Source organism: Lampris incognitus, chromosome 12 (genome assembly GCF_029633865.1).
Source record: "Lampris incognitus isolate fLamInc1 chromosome 12, fLamInc1.hap2, whole genome shotgun sequence".
Classification (NCBI taxonomy): Eukaryota; Metazoa; Chordata; class Actinopteri; order Lampriformes; family Lampridae; genus Lampris; species Lampris incognitus.
In genome coordinates, this window is record NC_079222.1 from 56,223,752 (window position 1) to 56,249,295 (window position 25,544).

Consider the following 25,544-nt stretch of genomic DNA (forward strand, 5'->3'; position numbering starts at 1 on the left):
TTGAAATGGATGATCCGCTGTGGCAACCCCTAACGGGAGCAGCCAAAAGTAGTAGTAGTAGTAATTAAATTAATGAATAGAGATTTAATACCAGTCTTTTAACTGAAACTGTCTGGGGCATGACAGGCACAGGGCAGGTTTTAACATTATTTAAGTATAAAGAACACTGTGCATGTAAAAAACAAAAACAAAAAAAACAAACAAAAAAAAAAGACCATGGACAGTAAAATTTCTCTGTTGTTCTAAAAAAGATGTGAGAATATTGAAACGTGACAGCCAATCAGTAATTAATTTTGGCATGGACTACTTACAAATGAAAATGTAATCCAATTATTGCATTTTCATTCTCAACTTTCGCACAGATTTTTCATGAAAAATATTTGAGGAAAATCTAGCATTTTTGAATCTTAAACTATTTTCCTATTGTTAAAAGTGAAACCGAGCAATAGGCAGTACAATATTAAAAAAAGAGTTAGCATTGAGCAAGCTCATGTCAGCCGGCTGCTGTGCACCAAGCTGTCATGTAATCATCTGGGGCAACAGCATTTGTAACATCAGGTCCATGATAATGGCTCTTCTCTGGCACTAATATGCTCACAATGTTGTGAGAAATGTTCTAAAACAACTTCCACTTTCAAGACAACCCAAGTACAGTCGGACAGCAGTTTCTAACTGATTCTTCCACTGTTGTCTCCCTGCAACAACTCACTCCTTGCAGGAATACATAGTTGGACTTCCAGCCCAAGTGAGAAATGGACTGGCATCTATACTTACAGGCCAGCAAGGGAAATCACACTGCAAAAGCAACAGCACTAACATTAGGGGAAATTCACTCCAAATCCAGAAATGCTGCAAACATCAAAACACATTAAAAATAAACCTAAAGTACACGCAACAACAGAACTGTAGTCTAAGAGAAGAAAAATGTCACAAAATGCCAAAGCAAATGTAAATAGGAAATGCAATGCAAGTATAGAAACACTGCAAAAAAAAAAAAAACGGGAAATGCTTCAAAACCAGTTGGTACAATGGAAGTGCTCCAGGCTGCCAGGGGCGCTGTACAATAGAATGTACGCAGTACAGTCTAACCTGCAGGTTAACAGCTAAGCTTCATAAATAAATGGAGAATAGTCATTCCATTAGTTTCTTAAGTGATGCTCATGACCCTCTTCCACCGTGGAGAGGTTCAGTAACATCAAGTTCCTGGGAGTGCACTTGGTGGTGGTGGTAGTGAAGTCAATCACCGGCAGTCCAAACTGACACTTGGCCGGGTTGACTATCAGGCCGTGTTCGTCCAGACGATGAAAAACCTGTTTCAGGTGCGCCAGGTGCTCTTCAGCTGACGGACTGGCCACTAAGGTAGGGAAGGTATGTGATAGTGACGGGTAACCTGTATGGTACACATGTGGCACTGGCAAATGTATATGGACCAAACTGGAATGAACCACTTTTTTTCTCTAGTTTCATAGCAGCCCTCCCAGACTTAAATGATTACCGATTAATAGTGGGGGGAGATTTTAACTGTGTATTACATCCATATTTGGACAGATCAAACCCAAGACCTAATAGTAAAATTCCCAAGGCAGGCACTGTTATCCATTCATTTATGGAATCCTACTCTCTTTTTGATCCCTGGAGAAGAAACAACCCAACTACTAAACAATACTAATTTTTTCCCCAGTGCACCATTCTTATTCAAGGATTGATTTTTTTCTCCTGGATAGTAGGGTCCTTCCTATGGTTAGGGGGAGCCAATATAATAGTATTGTTATTTCGGATCATAGTCCTGTACATCTAGATATAGGTTTCATAGACTGCCCTAAACCCCAACGCACCTGGCGATTTGATCCTCTATTACTGTCCAGGGACTCCTTTAAAATTTTTCTCTCCCAGCAGATAGATATCTTTATGGAATTCAATCATACTCCGGATATGCCACTAACTATTGTTTGGGAGGCTCTCAAAGCCTACCTTAGAGGCCAAATAATCTCATACACAGCACATGAGAGAAAGAAACATAAACAACGTCTAACAGAACTGCCCCATAGTATAGCGGAAGTGGACCGTTCATATGCTGATTCCCCAACACCTGAACTTAATAAGAAAAAATTATTATTAAAAACAGAATTCGACAATCTCTCCATTAAACAAACAGAACAATTATTCTTTAAATCAAAACAGGCATTTTATGAGCATGGAGAGAAAGCTGGAAAACTATTAGCCCATCAGGTTAGACAGTCCACAGCCGCTAACACTATTTCTGAAATTTGCACAGCAGCTGGGGTAAAGACTACCAACCCTGGCAACATCAATAGCCAGTTTAAACAATTTTATATTACCCTTTATAGTTCAAAACCGCCCAGCGACTTGTCGCATATTTTCACTTTTTTAGACGGTCTGACCATACCAAAAATTGCCCTTGAAGACAGAGCACAGATAGACAGATAGATATCAACAGAGGAAGCGATACAAGCAATTAAATCCATGCAGAGCAACAAAGCACCGGGTCCGGATGGTTTCACAATTGAAATGTATAAAGAATTTGCTACCAAGCTGGCACCAATACTTAACCTGTTGTATCAGGAAATTTTTAACCAACAGAAATTCCCCCAAACTATGATGCAGGCAATCATATCAGTGTTACTAAAAAAGACAAAGATCCCCTACTGTGTGGCTCCTACCGCCCTGTAAGCTTGTTGAATTGTGACTACAAAATCCTTACAAAAATCTTGGTCACTCGTATTGAAACTGTTGTCCTAACGGTTGTTAACCCTGATCAAACTGGTTTTATACCAGGCAGGCAGTCATTCTATAACATGCGCCGCCTATTTAATGTACTGTCAGACCACATTCCGTAGATCAGACAGAAGTAGTGATTTCTTTAGATGCTGAGAAGGCATTTGATCGCATCGAATGGCAATATCTATTTGCTGTTCTAGAAAGGCTTGGCTTTGGTTTCTCATTCCTAGCATGGGTTAAAATATTGTATTGCTCACTGACAGCCGCAGTGCGGACGAATAATATTATTTCTGATTATTTTTCACTCCATAGGGGCTGCAGACAGGGCTGCAGCCTCTCTCCTTACCTGTTCAATTTGGCAATTGAGCCACTTGCTATAGTTCTTAGGGCAGAGGATGGCATTAAAGGTATCTCACGAGGTGGTAAATTGCATAAGGTAACACTTTATGCAGATGACCTGTTGTTATATACACTCACCGGCCACTTTATTAGGCACACCTGTCCAACTGCTCGTTAACGCAAATTTCTAATCAGCCAATGACATGGCAGCAACTCAATGCATTTAGGCATGTAGACATGGTCAAGACGATCTGCTGCAGTTCAAACCGAGCATCAGAATGCGGAAGAAAGGTGATTTAAGTGACTTTGAACGTGGCATGGTTGTTGGTGCCAGACGGGCTGGTCTGAGTATTTCAGAAACTGCTGATCTACTGGGATTTTCACACACATCCATCTCTAGGGTTTACAGAGAATGGTCCGAAAAAGAAAATATCCAGTGAGCGGCAGTTCTGTGGGCGAAAATTCCTTGTTGATGCCAGAGGTCAGAGGAGAATGGCCAGTCTGGTTCGAGCTGATAGAAAGGCAACAGTACCTCAAATAACCACTCATTACAACCGAGGTATGCAGAAGAGCATCTCTGAACGCACAACACGTCGAACCTTGAGGCAGATGGGCTACAGCGGCAGAAGACCACACCGGGTGCCACTCCTGTCAGCTAAGAACAGGAAACTGAGGCTACAATTCGCACAGGCTCACCAAAATTGGACAATAGAAGATTGGAAAAACGTTGCCTGGTCTGATGAGTCTCGATTTCTGCTGCGACATTCGGATGGTAGGGTCAGAATTTGGCGTCAACAACATGAAAGCATGGATCCATCCTGCCTTGTATCAACGGTTCAGGCTGGTGGTGGTGGTGTAATGGTGTGGGGGATATTTTCTTTGCACACTTTGGGCCCCTTAGTACCAATTGAGCATCGTGTCAACGCCACAGCCTACCTGAGTATTGTTGTTGACCAATGTCCATCCCTTTATGACCACAGTGTTCCCATCTTCTGATGGCTACTTCCAGCAGGATAACGCGCCATGTGAGTGCTCACTGGCCACTTTATTAGGTACACCTTGCTAGTACCGGGTTGGACCCCCTTTTGCCTTCAGAACTGCCTTAATCCTTCGTGGCATAGATTCAACAAGGTACTGGAAACATTCCTCAGAGAGTTTGGTCCATATTGACATGATAGCATCACGCAGTTGCTGCAGATTTGTCGGCTGCACATCCATGATGCGAATCTCCCGGTCCACCACATCCCAAAGGTGCTCTATTGGATTGAGATCTGGTGACTGTGGAGGCCATTAGAGTACAGTGAACTCATTGTCATGTTCAAGAAACCAGTCTGAGATGATTCGAGCTTTATGACATGGCGCGTTATCCTGCTGGAAGTAGCCATCAGAAGATGGGAACACTGTGGTCATAAAGGGATGGACATGGTCAGCAACAATACTCAGGTAGGCTGTGGCGTTGACACGATGCTCAATTGGTACTAAGGGGCCCAAAGTGTGCCAAGAAAATATCCCCCACACCATTACACCACCACCACCAGCCTGAACCGTTGATACAAGGCAGGATGGATCCATGCTTTCATGTTGTTGACGCCAAATTCTGACCCTACCATCCGAATGTCGCAGCAGAAATCGAGACTCATCAGACCAGGCAACGTTTTTCCAATCTTCTATTGTCCAATTTTGGTGAGCCTGTGCGAATTGTAGCCTGTTTCCTGTTCTTAGCTTACAGGAGTGGCACCCGGTGTGGTCTTCTGCCGCTGTAGCCCATCTGCCTCAAGGTTCGACGTGTTGTGCGTTCAGAGATGCTCTTCTGCATACCTCGGTTGTAATGAGTGGTTATTTGAGGTACTGTTGCCTTTCTATCAGCTCGAACCAGACTGGCCATTCTCCTCTGACCTCTGGCATCAACAAGGCATTTTCGCCCACAGAACAGCCGCTCACTGGATATTTTCTTTTTCGGACCATTCTCTGTAAACCCTAGAGATGGATGTGTGTGAAAATCCCAGTAGATCAGCAGTTTCTGAAATACTCAGACCAGCCCGTCTGGCACCAACAACCATGCCACGTTCAAAGTCACTTAAATCACCTTTCTTCCCCATTCTGATGCTCGGTTTGAACTGCAGCCGATCGTCTTGACCATGTCTACATGCCTAAATGCATTGAGTTGCTGCCATGTGATTGGCTGATTAGAAATTTGCGTTAACGAGCAGTTGGACAGGTGTGCCTAATAAAGTGGCCAGTGAGTGTATATTATAGTGAAGGGGAGGTTAGAGAACAAACCAGTGACATTGGTAAATATATACGCCCCTCCTGAAAGTGATAAAAGATTTTTTAAATCTTTGTTTGATGAGATAGCAAACGAGTCAGAGGGGATCTTAATTTGTGGGGGAGATTTGAATGTCGTTTTGAATCACAAAATAGATACGACCAGTATCAAAAGGACTAAAACACAGGTCACTCGATTTGTAAATATATCACTGGAAGAGATGGGGATGGATGATGTGTAGAGACAATTACACCCTCAGGAAAAAGACTATACATATTACTCAGCTGTACATAAAGTTCATTCAAGGATAGACTATTTCCTTATGAGCAATGACGATATTTACAGAGTAAAGGAGTGTAGGATTGGAGGGGCAGATATCTCAGATCACAATCCAGTATATTTAGAAATTAATTTCAATTGTAGAAAGCGAAATACGGTTTGGAGGTTTAATGTGGGTCTACTGAATAGTGAGCAGAGTAAGATTATGTTAAAGGCGGATATTCGGACATATCTAGAAGAAAACAGCAATGGGGAAGTAGACCCAACAATATTTTGAGATGCCATGAAGGCGGTCATCAGGGGAAAGTTAATAGCGCATTCAGCATTGATCAAAAAGGCAAGATCAATTATATCCAGAAAGAATACGGACAGGTTAAGAGAAGTGGAGAGGGAATACCAGACTGCGGGAAACCCCGTGGTGTTGGAGCAAATCAAATCGGCTAAGTCAGACATTACTAAAGAACTGTTAGATGAAGTTGAGAAAAAAAAAGCTTGTTTCTCAAACAAAGATAATATGAAACAGGCCCGTGCGCAACTAAACTGTTGGCAAAACGTATTCGCAAACAGCAAGCAGTTGGCCATATACATAAGATCAGAGACCCCCATTCAAATGAGTTAATGAATATACCAGAAAGCATAGAGGACATATTTTTGGGATATTATAAAGAGCTATATTCACAACCCACACCTGCACCCGAAGCGCAAATTAATACCTTTTTGAATTCATTAGATTTACCCTCAATTGGCCGGCTCCAAAATGACAAATTAACAGCTGACATCAAGATGGAAGAGGTGATAGATGCAATAAATTCTTTGAAAAACAATAGAAGCCCGGGCAGCGATGGATACCCCAGAATGGTACAAAGTGTTTAGGGAAGAGCTGGCACCGTTACTTCTGAGATCCTTCAATTGGACACTTCACAATAATAAGATACCACCATCATGGTCAGAGGCAATAATCACAGTCATTCCAAAACCGGGAAAGGATAAAGAATATTGTGGGAACTACAGACCTATTTCATTATTAAATGTAGATTATAAAATATATACGACAATTATCTCCAAACGGTTAAACTCATTCATAGGTGATTTGATAGATGAAGATCAAACCGGATTCATGAGATACAGTGCATTAAAACATTATATCAACAACCTAATGCACGGATTAAAATAAACGGGAGTTTAACGGACAAGTTCAGTTTGCAGAGGTCGACAAGACAAGGATGCTGTTTGTCTCCGACACTGTTCGCGTTATTCATTGAGCCTTTAGCGGAGGCCATTCGCCAAAATGAAGGAATTAATGGAGTGACAGTGAATGGCACTGTCCACATGGTGGGGCTATTTGCTGATGATGTCATAGCCTATCTTGAGCAACCACATACATCACTCCCTCGACTAATGAAGCCACTAGAACTATATGGTCATTTATCCGGATATAAAATTAGCATCTCAAAAACACAGGTGCTAGTTCTCAATTATACTCCAACCACAGAATTCAAGGGAAAATTTGACTTTAATTGAAATCTAAACAAAATCAAATATTTGGGAATTTACATTACCAAAGAATTGTCTAAATTACATAAAGCAAATTACGGCAAGATCAACGATGTGATGCAAAAGGATATTGATAGATGGTCCACTCTGCCACTTGACTTCAGCTCAAGAATTGAGACAGTTAGAATGAATATTCTACCAAGGCTTCTTTACCTATTCCAATCGTTGCCTGTAGAGGTGACTCAAGCTCAATTTGATAGGTGGGATAGGACAATATCTAGATTTATTTGGGGATGGAAGAAGCCCAGAGTAAGGTATGAAACTCTCCAACTCTCAAAGGAAAAGGGAGGTATGGGTTTACCAAATCTAAAAGAATATCTCAAAGCTGCCCAGCTGAGATATGCTGTTGACTGGTGTAGGCAAGATTACATGGCCAAATGGAAAGTCATGGAAAGGGAATATGGTTGGTACCCTATTCAGAATATTTTAGGGGATAAAGAAGTATACAAGAAAACAAAAACCCACATGGATTCAGTCACATTATTTACACTGGAGTTATGGTTTAAAAGATGAGATAGTTATTGAGATGGGTAGCATATGATAGAGACTTTACTCCAGCGAGGCATGATACAGTTTTTAAACTGTGGGTTAACTGGGGAATCACAGCATGGTGCACTCTAGAGGAAAAAGGGGAGATGGAGCGTTTTCAGGGTATGAAAGACAAGTTTGATTTGGAGAATCATGACTTCTTTAGATATTTACAATTAAGGGATTATTACAACAAACGTATCAGGAGAGGACCCTCCATGGAGGTGAACAGCGTGATTCCAAATTATAATTAACGCATATAAAGGGAGAAAATCTAGGACTATATCTGTACTATATCAAGCTCTCACTGCTAATAAACACTCAACTACATATATAAAAGAAAAATGGGAATTAGAATTTGGCACAGAAATTACAGAGGAGGACTGGCAGAATATGTGGAAAGTTCATCAATCCTCCACTAGTTCGCGGATATGGAGTGAATTCTCCTGGAAAAATCTGATACGTTTTTTTATTACACCAAAAATCAAAAATAGATACTCCAGCACCAAACTGTCATTCTGGAGGAAATGTGGAACAGGGGATGTAGACCACTCGCATATATTTTGGAAATGTAATAAGCTAGCGATGTTTTGGGAGATGGTTCATGATGTAATATAAAAGGTACTTGGATATGACTTCCCTAAGTGCTATATGACCCTCTATTTCTGTAATTTTAAAAACGACGATATAGGGCCAAGTGATAGATGTTTGGTTAAGATACTGCTGATTGCTGCTAAGAAGGCAATCACAAGAAAATGGTGCCAGGTGGACGCCCCCACACAAGGACAATGGATGGAAATAGTGGAGGACATTCATACAATGGAAAAACTGACTCATCGATTGAGACTTACAGTACCTCGGATGGAAGACCAGTGGAAGAAATGGACATGGTTTAAGGAGCAAACACGCGACAACATAATTCATGACAATACTTAAGACTGGAAAGTTAGACCCACAGGAAGCTCTTGTAGTTCATTTTTTTTTGTGTTTTTTTTTTTGTTTGTTTTGAGTTGCCCTGTTGGGCTTGTGTGCAAGTAAATGTAGATAATTCAATGTTTACTTCTGAATACGGATGCCATGTTTGTATTGACCTAAAAACTTCAATAAAAACTAAAGTGATAAAAAAAAATATCATTTGTGAAATATCTTTGTGAAATTTCTTTGTGAATCGGACCTTGAGACGGGGCAGATAGTGGCTGCAAGTGATGTGCAATTCACGATGCTATCAGTCGCCGCAATCCAATCTTTGTGAATTCGCTTGTCAATACAGAGCAAGTCTTGGGAAAACTAAACATCTGCAGATAGTAACAGATGAAAGACGAGGGGTAGTTAACAGATAATTATACTAGTTTTAATTACAACTAGACTTGCAGGCAGGTATTAACGGGGTCCAAGCACCCTGCACAGGTCGCACCCAGCAGCCCGGAGTACACCGTAAATCACACCTGCAGGCCCAAGGGGCCTGATGCAAGCAGGGAGCTGAGAGCAACACAGCGGGGACCTATGTCACGCCCCGTCTGGATAGTTAAGTTATCTTTTGTTTCTCCCAGTGTTCTTTGTCTTGTACTTCCTGTTTTATCTTGATACTCAGCTCTTGTCTCGTTTCAGGTCCTTTACTTCCTGCCCTCATGTGTCTCCCTCCTGTGTGATTACCTGTCCTGCCCTAATGTGTTGCACCTGTGTCTCATTGTCTCCCCTCCTCCAGAGTATATAGTCTTAGTGTTCCCTTCCTTATGTGCCAGTTCTTCTTGTTCCTTGTGACAGCGTTCCAGCATTTTTTCCTTGTGTGAGTTTCTTGAACCCTATAGTTTCCTGACCTGTTTTTGCCTTTTTTGACCTCGCCTTTTGCCTGCCGATTTGGACACTGTTGCCTTGTTATCTGATCACCTGTGTACCGACCTCGTTTTTATTAAAAGTACTGATTTTTGTGAACTGAGACTGAGTCTGCATTTTGAGTCCAAGCCTGTGGTTCAGTACTGACAACCTAGAAAGGAGGTTTACAGGGTTTACAGGAGTGAGGTGCAGCACCTGCAGCAAGAGTGTACTGGTATCAGGATAGAGTGAAAGGAGGTTTACAGATGTTGAGCAGTGAGGTATAGCAGCTGCAGTAAGAGTGTACTGGTACCAGGATAGAGTGAAAGGAGGTTTACAGATGCTGAGCAGTGAGGTGCAGCAGCTGCAGTAAGAGTGTACTGGTACCACGATAGGAGTGAGGTACAGCAGCTGCAGTAATAGTCATGTATCGTTTGTACTGGTACCAGGATAGAGTGAAAGGAGGTTTACAGATGTTGAGCAGTGAGGTATAGCAGCTGCAGTAAGAGTGTACTGGTACCAGGATAGAGTGAACGTAGGTTTACAGGTGTTGAGCAGTGAGGTACAGCAGCTGCAGCAAGACTGTACTGGTACCAGGATAGAGTGAAAGGAGGTTTACAGGTGTTGAGCAGTGAGGTGCAGCAGCTGCAGTATTAGTGTAATGGAACCAGGATAGAGTGAGAGGAGGTTTACAGATACTGAGCAGTGAGTTACAGCAGCTGCAGTAAGAGTGTACTGGTACCAGGATAGAGTGAAAGGAGGTTTATAGGTCTTGAGCAGTGAGGTGCAGCAGCTGCAATAAGAGTGTACTGGTACCAGGATAGAGTGAGAGGAGGTTTACAGGTGTTGAGCAGTGAGGTACAGCAGCTGCAGTAAGAGTGTACTGGTACCACGATAGAGTGAAAGGAGGTTTACAGATGCTGAGCAGTGAGGTGCAGCAGCTGCAGTAAGAGTGTATTAGTACCAGGATAGGAGTGAGAGGAGGTTTACAGGTGTTGTACTGGTACCAGGATAGGCTGAAAGGAGGTTTACAGGTGTTGAGCAGTGAGGTACAGCAGCTGCAGTAAGAGTGTACTGGTACCACGATAGAGAGAAAGGAGTTTTACAGATGTAGAGCAGTGAGGTGCAGCAGCTGCAGTAAGAGTGTATTAGTACCAGGATAGGAGTGAGAGGAGGTTTACAGGTGTTGTACTGGTACCAGGATAGGCTGAAAGGAGGTTCACAGGTGTTGAGCAGTGAGGTACAGCAGCTGCAGTAAGAGTGTATTAGTACCAGGATAGGAGTGAGAGGAGGTTTACAGGTGTTGTACTGGTACCAGGATAGGCTGAAAGGAGGTTTACAGGTGTTGAGCAGTGAGGTACAGCAGCTGCAGTAAGAGTGTACTGGTACCACGATAGAGAGAAAGGAGGTTTACAGATGCTGAGCAGTGAGGTGCAGCAGCTGCAGTAAGAGTGTACTGGTACCACGATAGGAGTGAGAGGAGGTTTACAGGTGTTGTACTGGTACCAGGATAGGCTGAAAGGAGGTTTACAGGTGTTGAGCAGTGAGGTACAGCAGCTGCAGTAAGAGTGTACTGGTACCAGGATAGGCTGAAAGGAGGTTTACAGATGTAGAGCAGTGAGGTGCAGCAGCTGCAGTAAGAGTGTATTAGTACTTCCTGTTTTATCTTGATACTCAGCTCTTGTCTCGTTTCAGGTCCTTTACTTCCTGCCCTCATGTGTCTCCCTCCTGTGTGATTACCTGTCCTGCCCTAATGTGTTGCACCTGTGTCTCATTGTCTCCCCTCCTCCAGAGTATATAGTCTTAGTGTTCCCTTCCTTATGTGCCAGTTCTTCTTGTTCCTTGTGACAGCGTTCCAGCATTTTTTCCTTGTGTGAGTTTCTTGAACCCTATAGTTTCCTGACCTGTTTTTGCCTTTTTTGACCTCGCCTTTTGCCTGCCGATTTGGACACTGTTGCCTTGTTATCTGATCACCTGTGTACCGACCTCGTTTTTATTAAAAGTACTGATTTTTGTGAACTGAGACTGAGTCTGCATTTTGAGTCCAAGCCTGTGGTTCAGTACTGACAACCTAGAAAGGAGGTTTACAGGGTTTACAGGAGTGAGGTGCAGCACCTGCAGCAAGAGTGTACTGGTATCAGGATAGAGTGAAAGGAGGTTTACAGATGTTGAGCAGTGAGGTATAGCAGCTGCAGTAAGAGTGTACTGGTACCAGGATAGAGTGAAAGGAGGTTTACAGATGCTGAGCAGTGAGGTACAGCAGCTGCAGTAATAGTCATGTATCGTTTGTACTGGTACCAAGATAGAGTGAAAGGAGGTTTACAGATGTTGAGCAGTGAGGTATAGCAGCTGCAGCAAGACTGTACTGGTACCAGGATAGAGTGAAAGGAGGTTTACAGGTGTTGAGCAGTGAGGTACAGCAGCTGCAATAAGAGTTTACTGGAACCAGGATAGAGTGAAAGGAGGTTTACAGGTGTTGAGCAGTGAGGTGCAGCAGCTGCAGTATTAGTGTAATGGAACCAGGATAGAGTGAAAGGAGGTTTACAGGTGTTGAGCAGTGAGGTACAGCAGCTGCAATAAGAGTTTACTGGAACCAGGATAGAGTGAAAGGAGGTTTACAGGTGTTGAGCAGTGAGGTGCAGCAGCTGCAGTAATAGTGTAATGGAACCAGGATAGAGTGAGAGGAGGTTTACAGATACTGAGCAGTGAGTTACAGCAGCTGCAGTAAGAGTGTACTGGTACCAGGATAGAGTGAAAGGAGGTTTATAGGTCTTGAGCAGTGAGGTGCAGCAGCTGCAATAAGAGTGTACTGGTACCAGGATAGAGTGAGAGGAGGTTTACAGGTGTTGAGCAGTGAGGTACAGCAGCTGCAGTAAGAGTGTACTGGTACCACGATAGAGTGAAAGGAGGTTTACAGATGCTGAGCAGTGAGGTGCAGCAGCTGCAGTAAGAGTGTATTAGTACCAGGATAGGAGTGAGAGGAGGTTTACAGGTGTTGTACTGGTACCAGGATAGGCTGAAAGGAGGTTTACAGGTGTTGAGCAGTGAGGTACAGCAGCTGCAGTAAGAGTGTACTGGTACCACGATAGAGAGAAAGGAGGTTTACAGATGCTGAGCAGTGAGGTGCAGCAGCTGCAGTAAGAGTGTATTGGTACCAGAATAGGAGTGAGAGGAGGTTTACAGGTGTTGTACTGGTACCAGGATAGGCTGAAAGGAGGTTTACAGGTGTTGAGCAGTGAGGTACAGCAGCTGCAGTAAGAGTGTATTAGTACCAGGATAGGAGTGAGAGGAGGTTTACAGGTGTTGTACTGGTACCAGGATAGGCTGAAAGGAGGTTTACAGGTGTTGAGCAGTGAGGTACAGCAGCTGCAGTAAGAGTGTACTGGTACCACGATAGAGAGAAAGGAGGTTTACAGATGCTGAGCAGTGAGGTGCAGCAGCTGCAGTAAGAGTGTATTGGTACCAGGATAGGAGTGAGAGGAGGTTTACAGGTGTTGTACTGGTACCAGGATAGGCTGAAAGGAGGTTTACAGATGCTGAGCAGTGAGGTGCAGCAGCTGCAGTAAGAGTGTACTGGTACCACGATAGGAGTGAGAGGAGGTTTACAGGTGTTGTACTGGTACCAGGATAGGCTGAAAGGAGGTTTACAGATGTAGAGCAGTGAGGTGCAGCAGCTGCAGTAAGAGTGTACTGGTACCACGATAGAGAGAAAGGAGGTTTACAGGTGTTGTACTGGTACCAGGATAGGCTGAAAGGAGGTTTACAGGTGTTGAGCAGTGAGGTACAGCAGCTGCAGTAAGAGTGTACTGGTACCAGGATAGGCTGAAAGGAGGTTTACAGATATAGAGCAGTGAGGTGCAGCAGCTGCAGTAAGAGTGTATTAGTACCAGGATAGGAGTGAGAGGAGGTTTACAGGTGTTGTACTGGTACCAGGATAGGCTGAAAGGAGGTTTACAGGTGCTGAGCAGTGAGGTGCAGCAGCTGCAGTAAGAGTGTACTGGTACCAGGATAGGCTGAAAGGAGGTTTACAAATGTAGAGCAGTGAGGTGCAGCAGCTGCAGTAAGAGTGTATTAGTACCAGGATAGGAGTGAGAGGAGGTTTACAGGTGTTGTACTGGTACCAGGATAGGCTGAAAGGAGGTTTACAGATGCTGAGCAGTGAGGTGCAGCAGCTGCAGTAAGAGTGTATTGGTACCAAGATAGGCGTGAGAGGAGGTTTACAGGTGTTGTACTGGTAACAGGATAGGCTGAAAGGAGGTTTACAGGTGTTGAGCAGTGAGGTACAGCAGCTGCAGTAAGAGTGTACTGGTACCAGGATAGGCTGAAAGGAGGTTTACAGATGTAGAGCAGTGAGGTGCAGCAGCTGCAGTAAGAGTGTATTAGTACCAGGATAGGAGTGAGAGGAGGTTTACAGGTGTTGTACTGGTACCAGGATAGGCTGAAAGGAGGTTTACAGATGTAGAGCAGTGAGGTGCAGCAGCTGCAGTAAGAGTGTACTGGTACCACGATAGAGAGAAAGGAGTTTTACAGATGTAGAGCAGTGAGGTGCAGCAGCTGCAGTAAGAGTGTATTAGTACCAGGATAGGAGTGAGAGGAGGTTTACAGGTGTTGTACTGGTACCAGGATAGGCTGAAAGGAGGTTCACAGGTGTTGAGCAGTGAGGTACAGCAGCTGCAGTAAGAGTGTATTAGTACCAGGATAGGAGTGAGAGGAGGTTTACAGGTGTTGTACTGGTACCAGGATAGGCTGAAAGGAGGTTTACAGGTGTTGTACTGGTACCAGGATAGGCTGAAAGGAGGTTTACAGATGTAGAGCAGTGAGGTGCAGCAGCTGCAGTAAGAGTTTATTAGTACCAGGATAGGAGTGAGAGGAGGTTTACAGGTGTTGTACTGGTACCAGGATAGGCTGAAAGGAGGTTTACAGGTGTTGAGCAGTGAGGTACAGCAGCTGCAGTAAGAGTGTACTGGTACCAAGATAGAGAGAAAGGAGGTTTACAGATGCTGAGCAGTGAGGTGCAGCAGCTGCAGTAAGAGTGTACTGGTACCACGATAGGAGTGAGAGGAGGTTTACAAGTGTTGTACTGGTCCCAGGATAGGAGTGAGAGGAGGTTTACAGGTGTTGAGCAGTGAGGTACAGCAGCTGCAGTAAGAGTGTACTGGTACCAGGATAGGCTGAAAGGAGGTTTACAGATGTAGAGCAGTGAGGTGCAGCAGCTGCAGTAAGAGTGTATTAGTACCAGGATAGGAGTGAGAGGAGGTTTACAGGTGTTGTACTGGTACCAGGATAGGCTGAAAGGAGGTTTACAGGTGTTGAGCAGTGAGGTACAGCAGCTGCAGTAAGAGTGTACTGGTACCACGATAGAGAGAAAGGAGGTTTACAGATGCTGAGCAGTGAGGTGCAGCAGCTGCAGTAAGAGTGTACTGGTACCACGATAGGAGTGAGAGGAGGTTTACAGGTGTTGTACTGGTACCAGGATAGGCTGAAAGGAGGTTTACAGGTGTTGAGCAGTGAGGTACAGCAGCTGCAGTAAGAGTGTACTGGTACCACGATAGAGAGAGAGGAGGTTTACAGGTGTTGAGCAGTGAGGTACAGCAGCTGCAGTAAGAGTGTATTAGTACCAGGATAGGAGTGAGAGGAGGTTTACAGATGCTGAGCAGTGAGGTGCAGCAGCTGCAGTAAGAGTGTATTAGTACCAGGATAGGAGTGAGAGGAGGTTTACAGATGTTGTACTGGTACCAGGATAGGCTGAAAGGAGGTTTACAGGTGTTGAGCAGTGAGGTACAGCAGCTGCAGTAAGAGTGTACTGGTACCAGGATAGGCTGAAAGGAGGTTTACAGATGTAGAGCAGTGAGGTGCAGCAGCTGCAGTAAGAGTGTATTAGTACCAGGATAGGAGTGAGAGGAGGTTTACAGGTGTTGTACTGGTACCAGGATAGGCTGAAAGGAGGTTTACAGGTGCTGAGCAGTGAGGTGCAGCAGCTGCAGTAAGAGTGTACTGGTACCACGATAGAGAGAGAGGAGGTTTACAGGTGTTGAGCAGTGAGGTACAGCAGCTGCAGTAAGAGTGTATTAGTACCAGGATAGGAGTGAGAGGAGGTTTACAGGTGTTGTACTGGTACCAGGATAGGCTGAAAGGAGGTTTACAGGTGTTGAGCAGTGAGGTACAGCAGCTGCAGTAAGAGTGTACTGGTACCACGATAGAGAGAAAGGAGGTTTACAGATGCTGAGCAGTGAGGTACAGCAGCTGCAGTAAGAGTGTATTGGTACCAGGATAGGAGTGAGAGGAGGTTTACAGGTGTTGTACTGGTACCAGGATAGGCTGAAAGGAGGTTTACAGGTGTTGAGCAGTGAGGTACAGCAGCTGCAGTAAGAGTGTATTAGTACCAGGATAGGAGTGAGAGGAGGTTTACAGGTGTTGTACTGGTACCAGGATAGGCTGAAAGGAGGTTTACAGATGTAGAGCAGTGAGGTGCAGCAGCTGCAGTAAGAGTGTATTAGTACCAGGATAGGAGTGAGAGGAGGTTTACAGGTGTTGTACTGGTACCAGGATAGGCTGAAAGGAGGTTTACAGATGTAGAGCAGTGAGGTGCAGCAGCTGCAGTAAGAGTGTACTGGTACCACGATAGAGAGAAAGGAGGTTTACAGATGTAGAGCAGTGAGGTGCAGCAGCTGCAGTAAGAGTGTATTAGTACCAGGATAGGAGTGAGAGGAGGTTTACAGGTGTTGTACTGGTACCAGGATAGGCTGAAAGGAGGTTTACAGGTGCTGAGCAGTGAGGTGCAGCAGCTGCAGTAAGAGTGTACTGGTACCACGATAGAGAGAGAGGAGGTTTACAGATGCTGAGCAGTGAGGTGCAGCAGCTGCAGTAAGAGTGTATTAGTACCAGGATAGGAGTGAGAGGAGGTTTACAGGTGTTGTACTGGTACCAGGATAGGCTGAAAGGAGGTTTACAGGTGTTGAGCAGTGAGGTACAGCAGCTGCAGTAAGAGTGTACTGGTACCACGATAGAGAGAAAGGAGGTTTACAGATGCTGAGCAGTGAGGTACAGCAGCTGCAGTAAGAGTGTATTGGTACCAGGATAGGAGTGAGAGGAGGTTTACAGATGTTGTACTGGTACCAGGATAGGCTGAAAGGAGGTTTACAGGTGTTGAGCAGTGAGGTACAGCAGCTGCAGTAAGAGTGTACTGGTACCAGGATAGGCTGAAAGGAGGTTTACAGATGTAGAGCAGTGAGGTGCAGCAGCTGCAGTAAGAGTGTATTAGTACCAGGATAGGAGTGAGAGGAGGTTTACAGGTGTTGTACTGGTACCAGGATAGGCTGAAAGGAGGTTTACAGATGTAGAGCAGTGAGGTGCAGCAGCTGCAGTAAGAGTGTACTGGTACCAGGATAGGCTGAAAGGAGGTTTACAGATGTAGAGCAGTGAGGTGCAGCAGCTGCAGTAAGAGTGTACTGGTACCACGATAGAGAGAAAGGAGGTTTACAGATGTAGAGCAGTGAGGTGCAGCAGCTGCAGTAAGAGTGTATTAGTACCAGGATAGGAGTGAGAGGAGGTTTACAGGTGTTGTACTGGTACCAGGATACGCTGAAAGGAGGTTTACAGGTGTTGAGCAGTGAGGTACAGCAGCTGCAGTAAGAGTGTACTGGTACCACGATAGAGAGAGAGGAGGTTTACAGATGCTGAGCAGTGAGGTGCAGCAGCTGCAGTAAGAGTGTATTGGTACCAGGAAAGGAGTGAGAGGAGGTTTACAGGTGTTGTACTGGTACCAGGATAGGCTGAAAGGAGGTTTACAGATGTAGAGCAGTGAGGTGCAGCAGCTGCAGTAAGAGTTTATTAGTACCAGGATAGGAGTGAGAGGAGGTTTACAGGTGTTGTACTGGTACCAGGATAGGCTGAAAGGAGGTTTACAGGTGTTGAGCAGTGAGGTACAGCAGCTGCAGTAAGAGTGTACTGGTACCACGATAGAGAGAAAGGAGGTTTACAGATGCTGAGCAGTGAGGTGCAGCAGCTGCAGTAAGAGTGTATTGGTACCAGGAAAGGAGTGAGAGGAGGTTTACAGGTGTTGTACTGGTACCACGATAGAGTGAAAGGAGGTTTACAGATGTAGAGCAGTGAGGTGCAGCAGCTGCAGTAAGAGTGTATTAGTACCAGGATAGGAGTGAGAGGAGGTTTACAGGTGTTGTACTGGTACCAGGATAGGCTGAAAGGAGGTTTACAGGTGTTGAGCAGTGAGGTACAGCAGCTGCAGTAAGAGTGTACTGGTACCACGATAGAGAGAAAGGAGGTTTACAGATGCTGAGCAGTGAGGTACAGCAGCTGCAGTAAGAGTGTATTGGTACCAGGAAAGGAGTGAGAGGAGGTTTACAGGTGTTGTACTGGTACCAGGATAGAGTGAAGGTGCAGCAAGTGTACAGCACAATATAAAGTTTCAACAATAAGGCCAACAGGCTGTGTGAATTTTTAGTTGTTTGACGGTGGAGCTGTCATTGTTTTTTTTTGGTTTTTTTTTTTTTGTTTATTGTTGTAATCTTGCAAAAATGTATAAATGGCAAATATTGTAAAAGTTTAGACACCTAAAATAAATTATGTAATGTAGTTAGGCAAGTTAACATTTTTTTATATTGAGCAAAAGTGTTTTCTCCCTTTTTTCTCTTCATTACTTTTTGTTTGTGGATTTTCAACCCTTTTTCTCCCCAATTGTACCTGTCCAATTACCCCCCTCTTCTGAGCCGCCCCGGTCGCTGCTCCACCCTCAATCCGGGGAGGGCTGCAGACTACCACAACCTCCTCCAATATACACTCACCGGCCACTTTATTAGGCACACCTGTCCAACTGCTCGTTAACGCAAATTTCTAATCAGCCAATCACATGGTAGCAACTCAATGCATTTAGGCATGTAGACATGGTCAAGACGATCGGCTGCAGTTCAAACCGAGCATCAAAATGGGGAAGAAAGGTGATTTAAGTGACTTTGAACGTGGCATGGTTGTTGGTGCCAGACGGGCTGGTCTGAGTATTTCAGAAACTGCTGATCTACTGGGATTTTCACGCACAACCATCTCTAGGGTTTACAGAGAATGGTCCGAAAAAGAGAAAATATCCAGTGAGCGGCAGTTCTGTGGGCGAAAATGCCTAGTTGATGCCAGAGGTCGGAGGAGAATGGCCAGACTGGTTCGAGCTGATAGAAAGGCAACAGTAACTCAAATAACCACTCATTACAACTGAGGTATGCAGAAGAGCATCTCTGAACGCACAACACGTCGAACCTTGAGGCAGATGGGCTACAGCAGCAGAAGATCACACCGGGTGCCACTCCTGTCAGCTAAGAACAGGAAACTGAGGCTACAATTCGCACAGGCTCACCAAAATTGGACAATAGAAGATTGGAAAAACGTTGCCTGGTCTGATGAGTCTCGATTTCTGCTGCAACATTCGGATGGTAGGGTCAGAATTTGGCGTCAACAACATGAAAGCATGGATCCATCCTGCCTTGTATCAACGGTTCAGGCTGGTGGTGGTGGTGTAATGGTGTGGGGGATATTTTCTTGGCACACTTTGGGCCCCTTAGTACCAACTGAGCATCGTGTCAACGCCACAGCCTACCTGAGTACTGTTGCTGACCATGTCCATCCTTTTATGACCACAGTGTTCCCATCTTCTGATGGCTACTTCCAGCAGGATGACGCGCCATGTCATAAAGCTCGAATCATCTCAGACTGGTTTCTTGAACACGACAATGAGTTCACTGTACTCAAATGGCCTCCACAGTCACCAGATCTCAATCCAATAGAGCACCTTTGGGATGTGGTGGACCGGGAGATTCGCATCATGGATGTGCAGCCGACAAATCTGCAGCAACTGCGTGATGCTATCATGTCAATATGGACCAAACTCTCTGAGGAATGTTTCCAGTACCTTGTTGAATCTATGCCACGAAGGATTAAGGCAGTTCTGAAGGCAAAAGGGGGTCCAACCCGGTACTAGCAAGGTGTACCTAATAAAGTGGCCAGTGAGTGTATGTGGAGTCACCAGCCGCTTCTTTTCACCTGACAGTGAAGAGTTTCACCAGGGGGCATAGCACATGGGAGGATCAAGCTATTCGCCCCCCCCCCCCGAATAGGCGCCCCAACCGACCAGAGGAGGTGCTACTGCAGCAACCAGGTCACATACCCACATCCAGCTTTCCTCCCACAGACACGGCCAATTGTGTCTGTTGGGACGCTTGAGAAAGCCGGAGGCAACACGGGGATTCGAAGTGGCGATCTCCGTGTTGGTAGACAACGGAATAGACCGCTACGCTACCCGGTCACCCCCTGGAACAGTGTTTTGACCTAAAAAGTAAAAATTTGATTGATTGCCAGCATTTCCAAATCAAGTCCCGATCCAAACCGATACCAGAGCAACATATTATTTTTGTATAGTTGAGGTTTATTAATACTAAATGTTGTCAGGTATTGATGAACTAGGCACCAAGTTCTGTTTGTTCCCACCTGAACTATCAATTTCAGGAATGCAAAAATACTGGCTTTATGTTATACATGACAGTACAAGCTCGACATAGCTGCCAGTGGGAATGCTATAAAGTAAAGTGTTTAAAGTTGCTGTAGACAATCTTGACACAACACCCCCCAAAAATCCAACCCCACCCTCGCTCTGCTTCTTCCTTCCTTCCCATAACCTCTCCTTCCAAACCATCTTCATGTGTGTGCATGGGCTTGCTTGTCATTGTTAATCTATGCACGTAACATTGCCGGTGTGAGGCAGCGTTTAACTTACAGCTGACGCCTTTATAAAGGTCACTATTTCCAAAGAACCAGAAGCTTATGAGCTTGGTCCAAGACACACGTTCATGCTGTGAAGACAGTAAACTGTACTGCAGTTACTCATCTATGCACGACTTTATTTTCAGCAAAACTCTTAGTTACTCCAACATTGTTGTTCTAAGCACAGTTTTGCTTAGCAAGCTATAAATATCTAATCTTTATTTCTGAAGCACTGGGCTACCCTGCGTGAGTACACAGTGCGACTGGCACTGAGTTAGGGACACTTAGTAGTAACTGGTTGTTTCGTTTGGACTGACGGGGTTTTTGTTAATCAGAACTCGGCCCAGGAGCATCCAGAGAGACTGGGGTTTTCACAGTACATTTACTTGATGAATACCTGGTATATATTGGGAATTTCACCTAATATGACAAAATGGCATTAAAAAACATTACCTAATACAAGTCAAGGTTTGGTCAAGTGGAGACTGTGAGTAACATGACATATCGAAATGATGATGTCCCTTTTTTGCCAGCTTTGTCACCAATTACAGCTGTAATTAGTGACAAAGCTGGGGAATTATCTCATGTAATCATCATTTTGAGGTATGTCATGTTAATCACAGCCTCCACTTGACCAAACCTTGACTGAAGCAGGTATGCTAAAACAAACAAGGTGACAGCACCAGAAAGAAGACCTAACTTACATGATCCTCCATAGTCACATCTTCTCTGGACAGTCCCATGTTGGCTTTGGCAATGCCAGGCTGGATAATCATTTCTCTTAAAAACTGGGAGTACACCTCTCTATGGTGCAGTGTGAGCACGAGACAAACAAACAAACAAACAAACAAAGAAAAAAACAAACAAACAAACAAAATGAATGAAAAAAGAAAGAAAGAAACAAAAAGAGAACGAAAGAACGAAAAAGATACAAGGAAAGAAAGAAAAAGAAAGAAAGAAAGAGAAACAAACAAACAAATAAATGTAAATATTAAGTTATGATCTCCAAGCATGCAGCATCTTTAGCAGTCTGTTTCTTTCATAACGAAGCACTACTTTACATTCTCCGACTTGATCTGTGGCTGGCTAGGATTAAGATACTTCATTTATTTGCTTACAAATGCAGATGATCAGAAATAAATAAGAAAATCTTACAATTACCATAACAGAACAATCTCCTAGAAATGCATTAGATATTCCATTCTTGGCATCTAAAAGGAGACAGATTTTAGTTACCTCTGCTTTTTGAGAAAAGAGTCCCATATTGTCTTATCAAGAGGTAGATAATTGAGAAGAATCTGAGAAGAGGGCAAATAAAACAGTAAAAGTCATTAAGGTAAAAGAACAATTCTGCATATTTTTCAATTCCTATTTAGTCAATGCAATTAAGTGCTACACTTGTATCATACACCTTTAGAACCAGTCCTCAGACAACAGTAAGCCCTGCTTCACACCACCACGAAAAGCTTCAGGGGTATTTAATGACATTCCAAGGCTGTTTGGTCAGAGAGTCATGTGACTTCACATTTGGCTTCGAAGACAGCTTTTTCCTAAAGAGAACTTGACTTAAGCGTATGAATAGCACACTAAGGTGTCCAAATATATTTTTTAATATACAACTGTCACATTAGCATTCTACCATGTCAAGGTCAGAATCAGAATTCAGAATCAGAAATGCTTTATTGGGCGTCCAGGTACCATAGCGGTCTATTCCATTGCCTACCAACACGGGGATCGCTGGTTCAAATCCCCGTGTTACCTCCGGCTTGGTCGGGCGTCCCTACAGACACAATTGGCCGTGTCTGCGGGTGGGAAGCTGGATGTGGGTGTGTGTCCTGGTCACTGCACCAGCGTCTCCTCTGGTCGGTCAGGGCGTCTGTTCAGGGGGGAGGGGGAACTGGGGGGAACAGCGTGATCCTCCCACGTGCTACATCCCCCTGGTGAAACTCCTCAGTCAGGTGAAAAGAAGGAGCTGGTGACTCCACATGTGTTGGAGGAGGCATATGGTTGTCTGCAGCCCTCCCCGGATAGGCAGAGGGGGTGGAGCAGAGACTGGGACGGCTTGGAAGAGTGGGGTAATTGGCAAGATACAATTGGGGAGAAAAAGGGAGGGAAACCCGCCCCCCCCCCCCAAAAAAGGGGGGTAAACCCACACTCCCCCCCCCAAAAAAAAACAATCCTCTCTCCCTCCTCCACGTGGATGACAATGTATGTTGGTTAACAAACACGTACATAAAAGCTGTGACATGATATATACTCTAAGAAGCAACATTAAAATGACACAATATGGGAGAAAAGAAACAACTACTTACTTTCCAACAAAGGGCACGGATGCCTCCTTCAAATGGGATACCTAAGAAAACATGGAGAAACTAGAATGAAAGAAAAACAAATGAAAAATAGGATAAATTTGATCATAATAAAAATGTAAAACTTACCACTGAAGCACAGTTCCCGAAGTACCTTCAAGTCTATGTGTTCTTCACTTAAGGCCACTTGGAATTCCTTCATCCTGAAAAACAGAATCATTCTGAGGTTGGACCCGACTAGTCATTGTGTTAGAATTCCCCAGTGTATTAGTGAAACCACCCACAGTGCCCCCGGTCACAGGACAAGGCACCTTCCATCGGAACAGTTCCAGCGTAGTGGCACACTTCAGCACAGCCAGGGGACAACCCAGACAATTCAAAATCAATACAGCAAAGCCAGCGATATGCTTCTCCCTTTTCTCCCCAGTTGTACCCAGCCAATTACTCCACTCTTCTGAGCCATCCGGGTCTCTGCTACACCCCTCTGCTGATCCGGGGAGGGCTGCAGACTACCACATGCCTCCTCTGGAGTCACCAGCCGCTTCTTTTCACCTGACAGCGCTCCCCCCTGAACAGGCACCCCGACCGACCAGAGGAGGTGCTGGTGCAGCGGCTAGAACACATACCCACATCCACACACAGCCAATTGTGTCTGTAGGGGCGCTCATCCAAGTTGGATCCATCCAGTACACCCCCCCCCCACACACACACATACACAGTACACCCCCCCCCCCACACACACACATACACAGTACACCCCCCACACACACACATACACAGTACACCCCCCCCACACACACACATACACAGTACACCCCCCCCACACACACACATACACAGTACACCCCCCCCACACACACACACATACACAGTACACCCCCCCACACACACACACATACACAGTACACCCCCCCCACACACACACACATACACAGTACACCCCCCCCCACACACACACATACACAGTACACCCCCCCACACACACACACATACACAGTACACCCCCCCACACACACACACATACACAGTACACCCCCCACACACACACACATACACAGTACACCCCCCACACACACACATACACAGTACACCCCCCCACACACACACACATACACAGTACACCCCCCCCCACACACACACATACACAGTACACCCCCCCACACACACACACATACACAGTACACCCCCCACACACACACATACACAGTACACCCCCCCACACACACACACATACACAGTACACCCCCCCCACACACACACATACACAGTACACCCCCCCACACACACACATACACAGTACACCCCCCCACACACACACACATACACAGTACACCCCCCCACACACACACATACACAGTACACCCCCCCACACACACACATACACAGTACACCCCCCCCCACACACACACATACACAGTACACCCCCCCACACACACACACATACACAGTACACCCCCCCACACACACACATACACAGTACACCCCCCCCACACACACACATACACAGTACACCCCCCCACACACACACACATACACAGTACACCCCCCCACACACACACATACACAGTACACCCCCCCACACACACATACACAGTACACCCCCCCACACACACACACATACACAGTACACCCCCCCACACACACACATACACAGTACACCCCCCCCACACACACACATACACAGTACACCCCCCCACACACACACATACACAGTACACCCCCCACACACACACACATACACAGTACACCCCCCACACACACACATACACAGTACACCCCCCACACACACACATACACAGTACACCCCCCCCCACACACACACATACACAGTACACCCCCCACACACACACACATACACAGTACACCCCCCCACACACACACACATACACAGTACACCCCCCCACACACACACACATACACAGTACACCCCCCCCACACACACACATACACAGTACAACCCCCCCACACACACACATACACAGTACACCCCCCCACACACACACACATACACAGTACACCCCCCACACACACACATACACAGTACACCCCCCCACACACACACATACACAGTACACCCCCCCACACACACACACATACACAGTACACCCCCCACACACACACATACACAGTACACCCCCCCACACACACACACATACACAGTACACCCCCCCCACACACACACATACACAGTACACCCCCCACACACACACACATACACAGTACACCCCCCCACACACACACACATACACAGTACACCCCCCCACACACACACATACACAGTACACCCCCCCACACACACACATACACAGTACACCCCCCCCCACACACACACATACACAGTACACCCCCCCACACACACACACATACACAGTACACCCCCCCACACACACACATACACAGTACACCCCCCCCCACACACACACATACACAGTACACCCCCCCACACACACACACATACACAGTACACCCCCCCACACACACACATACACAGTACACCCCCCCACACACACATACACAGTACACCCCCCCACACACACACACATACACAGTACACCCCCCCACACACACACATACACAGTACACCCCCCCCCACACACACACATACACAGTACACCCCCCACACACACACATACACAGTACACCCCCCACACACACACACATACACAGTACACCCCCCACACACACACATACACAGTACACCCCCCACACACACACATACACAGTACACCCCCCCCCCACACACACACATACACAGTACACCCCCCACACACACACACATACACAGTACACCCCCCCACACACACACACATACACAGTACACCCCCCCACACACACACACATACACAGTACACCCCCCCACACACACACATACACAGTACAACCCCCCCACACACACACATACACAGTACACCCCCCCACACACACACACATACACAGTACACCCCCCACACACACAC

The 25,544-nt window shown here is 45.6% G+C and overlaps 1 protein-coding gene across 1 annotated transcript in view; it reads right to left on the reverse strand.

Annotated features, from left to right (window-relative positions):
• The window catches only part of tbc1d13 (TBC1 domain family, member 13), a 112,991-nt gene that overhangs the window by 54,240 nt on the left and 33,207 nt on the right, over nt 1–25,544 (reverse strand). The window contains exons 3-6 of the mRNA XM_056290625.1: nt 22,717–22,790; nt 22,591–22,631; nt 21,515–21,576; nt 20,983–21,082 (exon numbers count right to left, since the gene is read on the reverse strand). Of these exons, the coding sequence (XP_056146600.1) occupies nt 20,983–21,082; nt 21,515–21,576; nt 22,591–22,631; nt 22,717–22,790 (277 nt within the window). The remainder of the gene's footprint in view (nt 1–20,982; nt 21,083–21,514; nt 21,577–22,590; nt 22,632–22,716; nt 22,791–25,544) is intronic.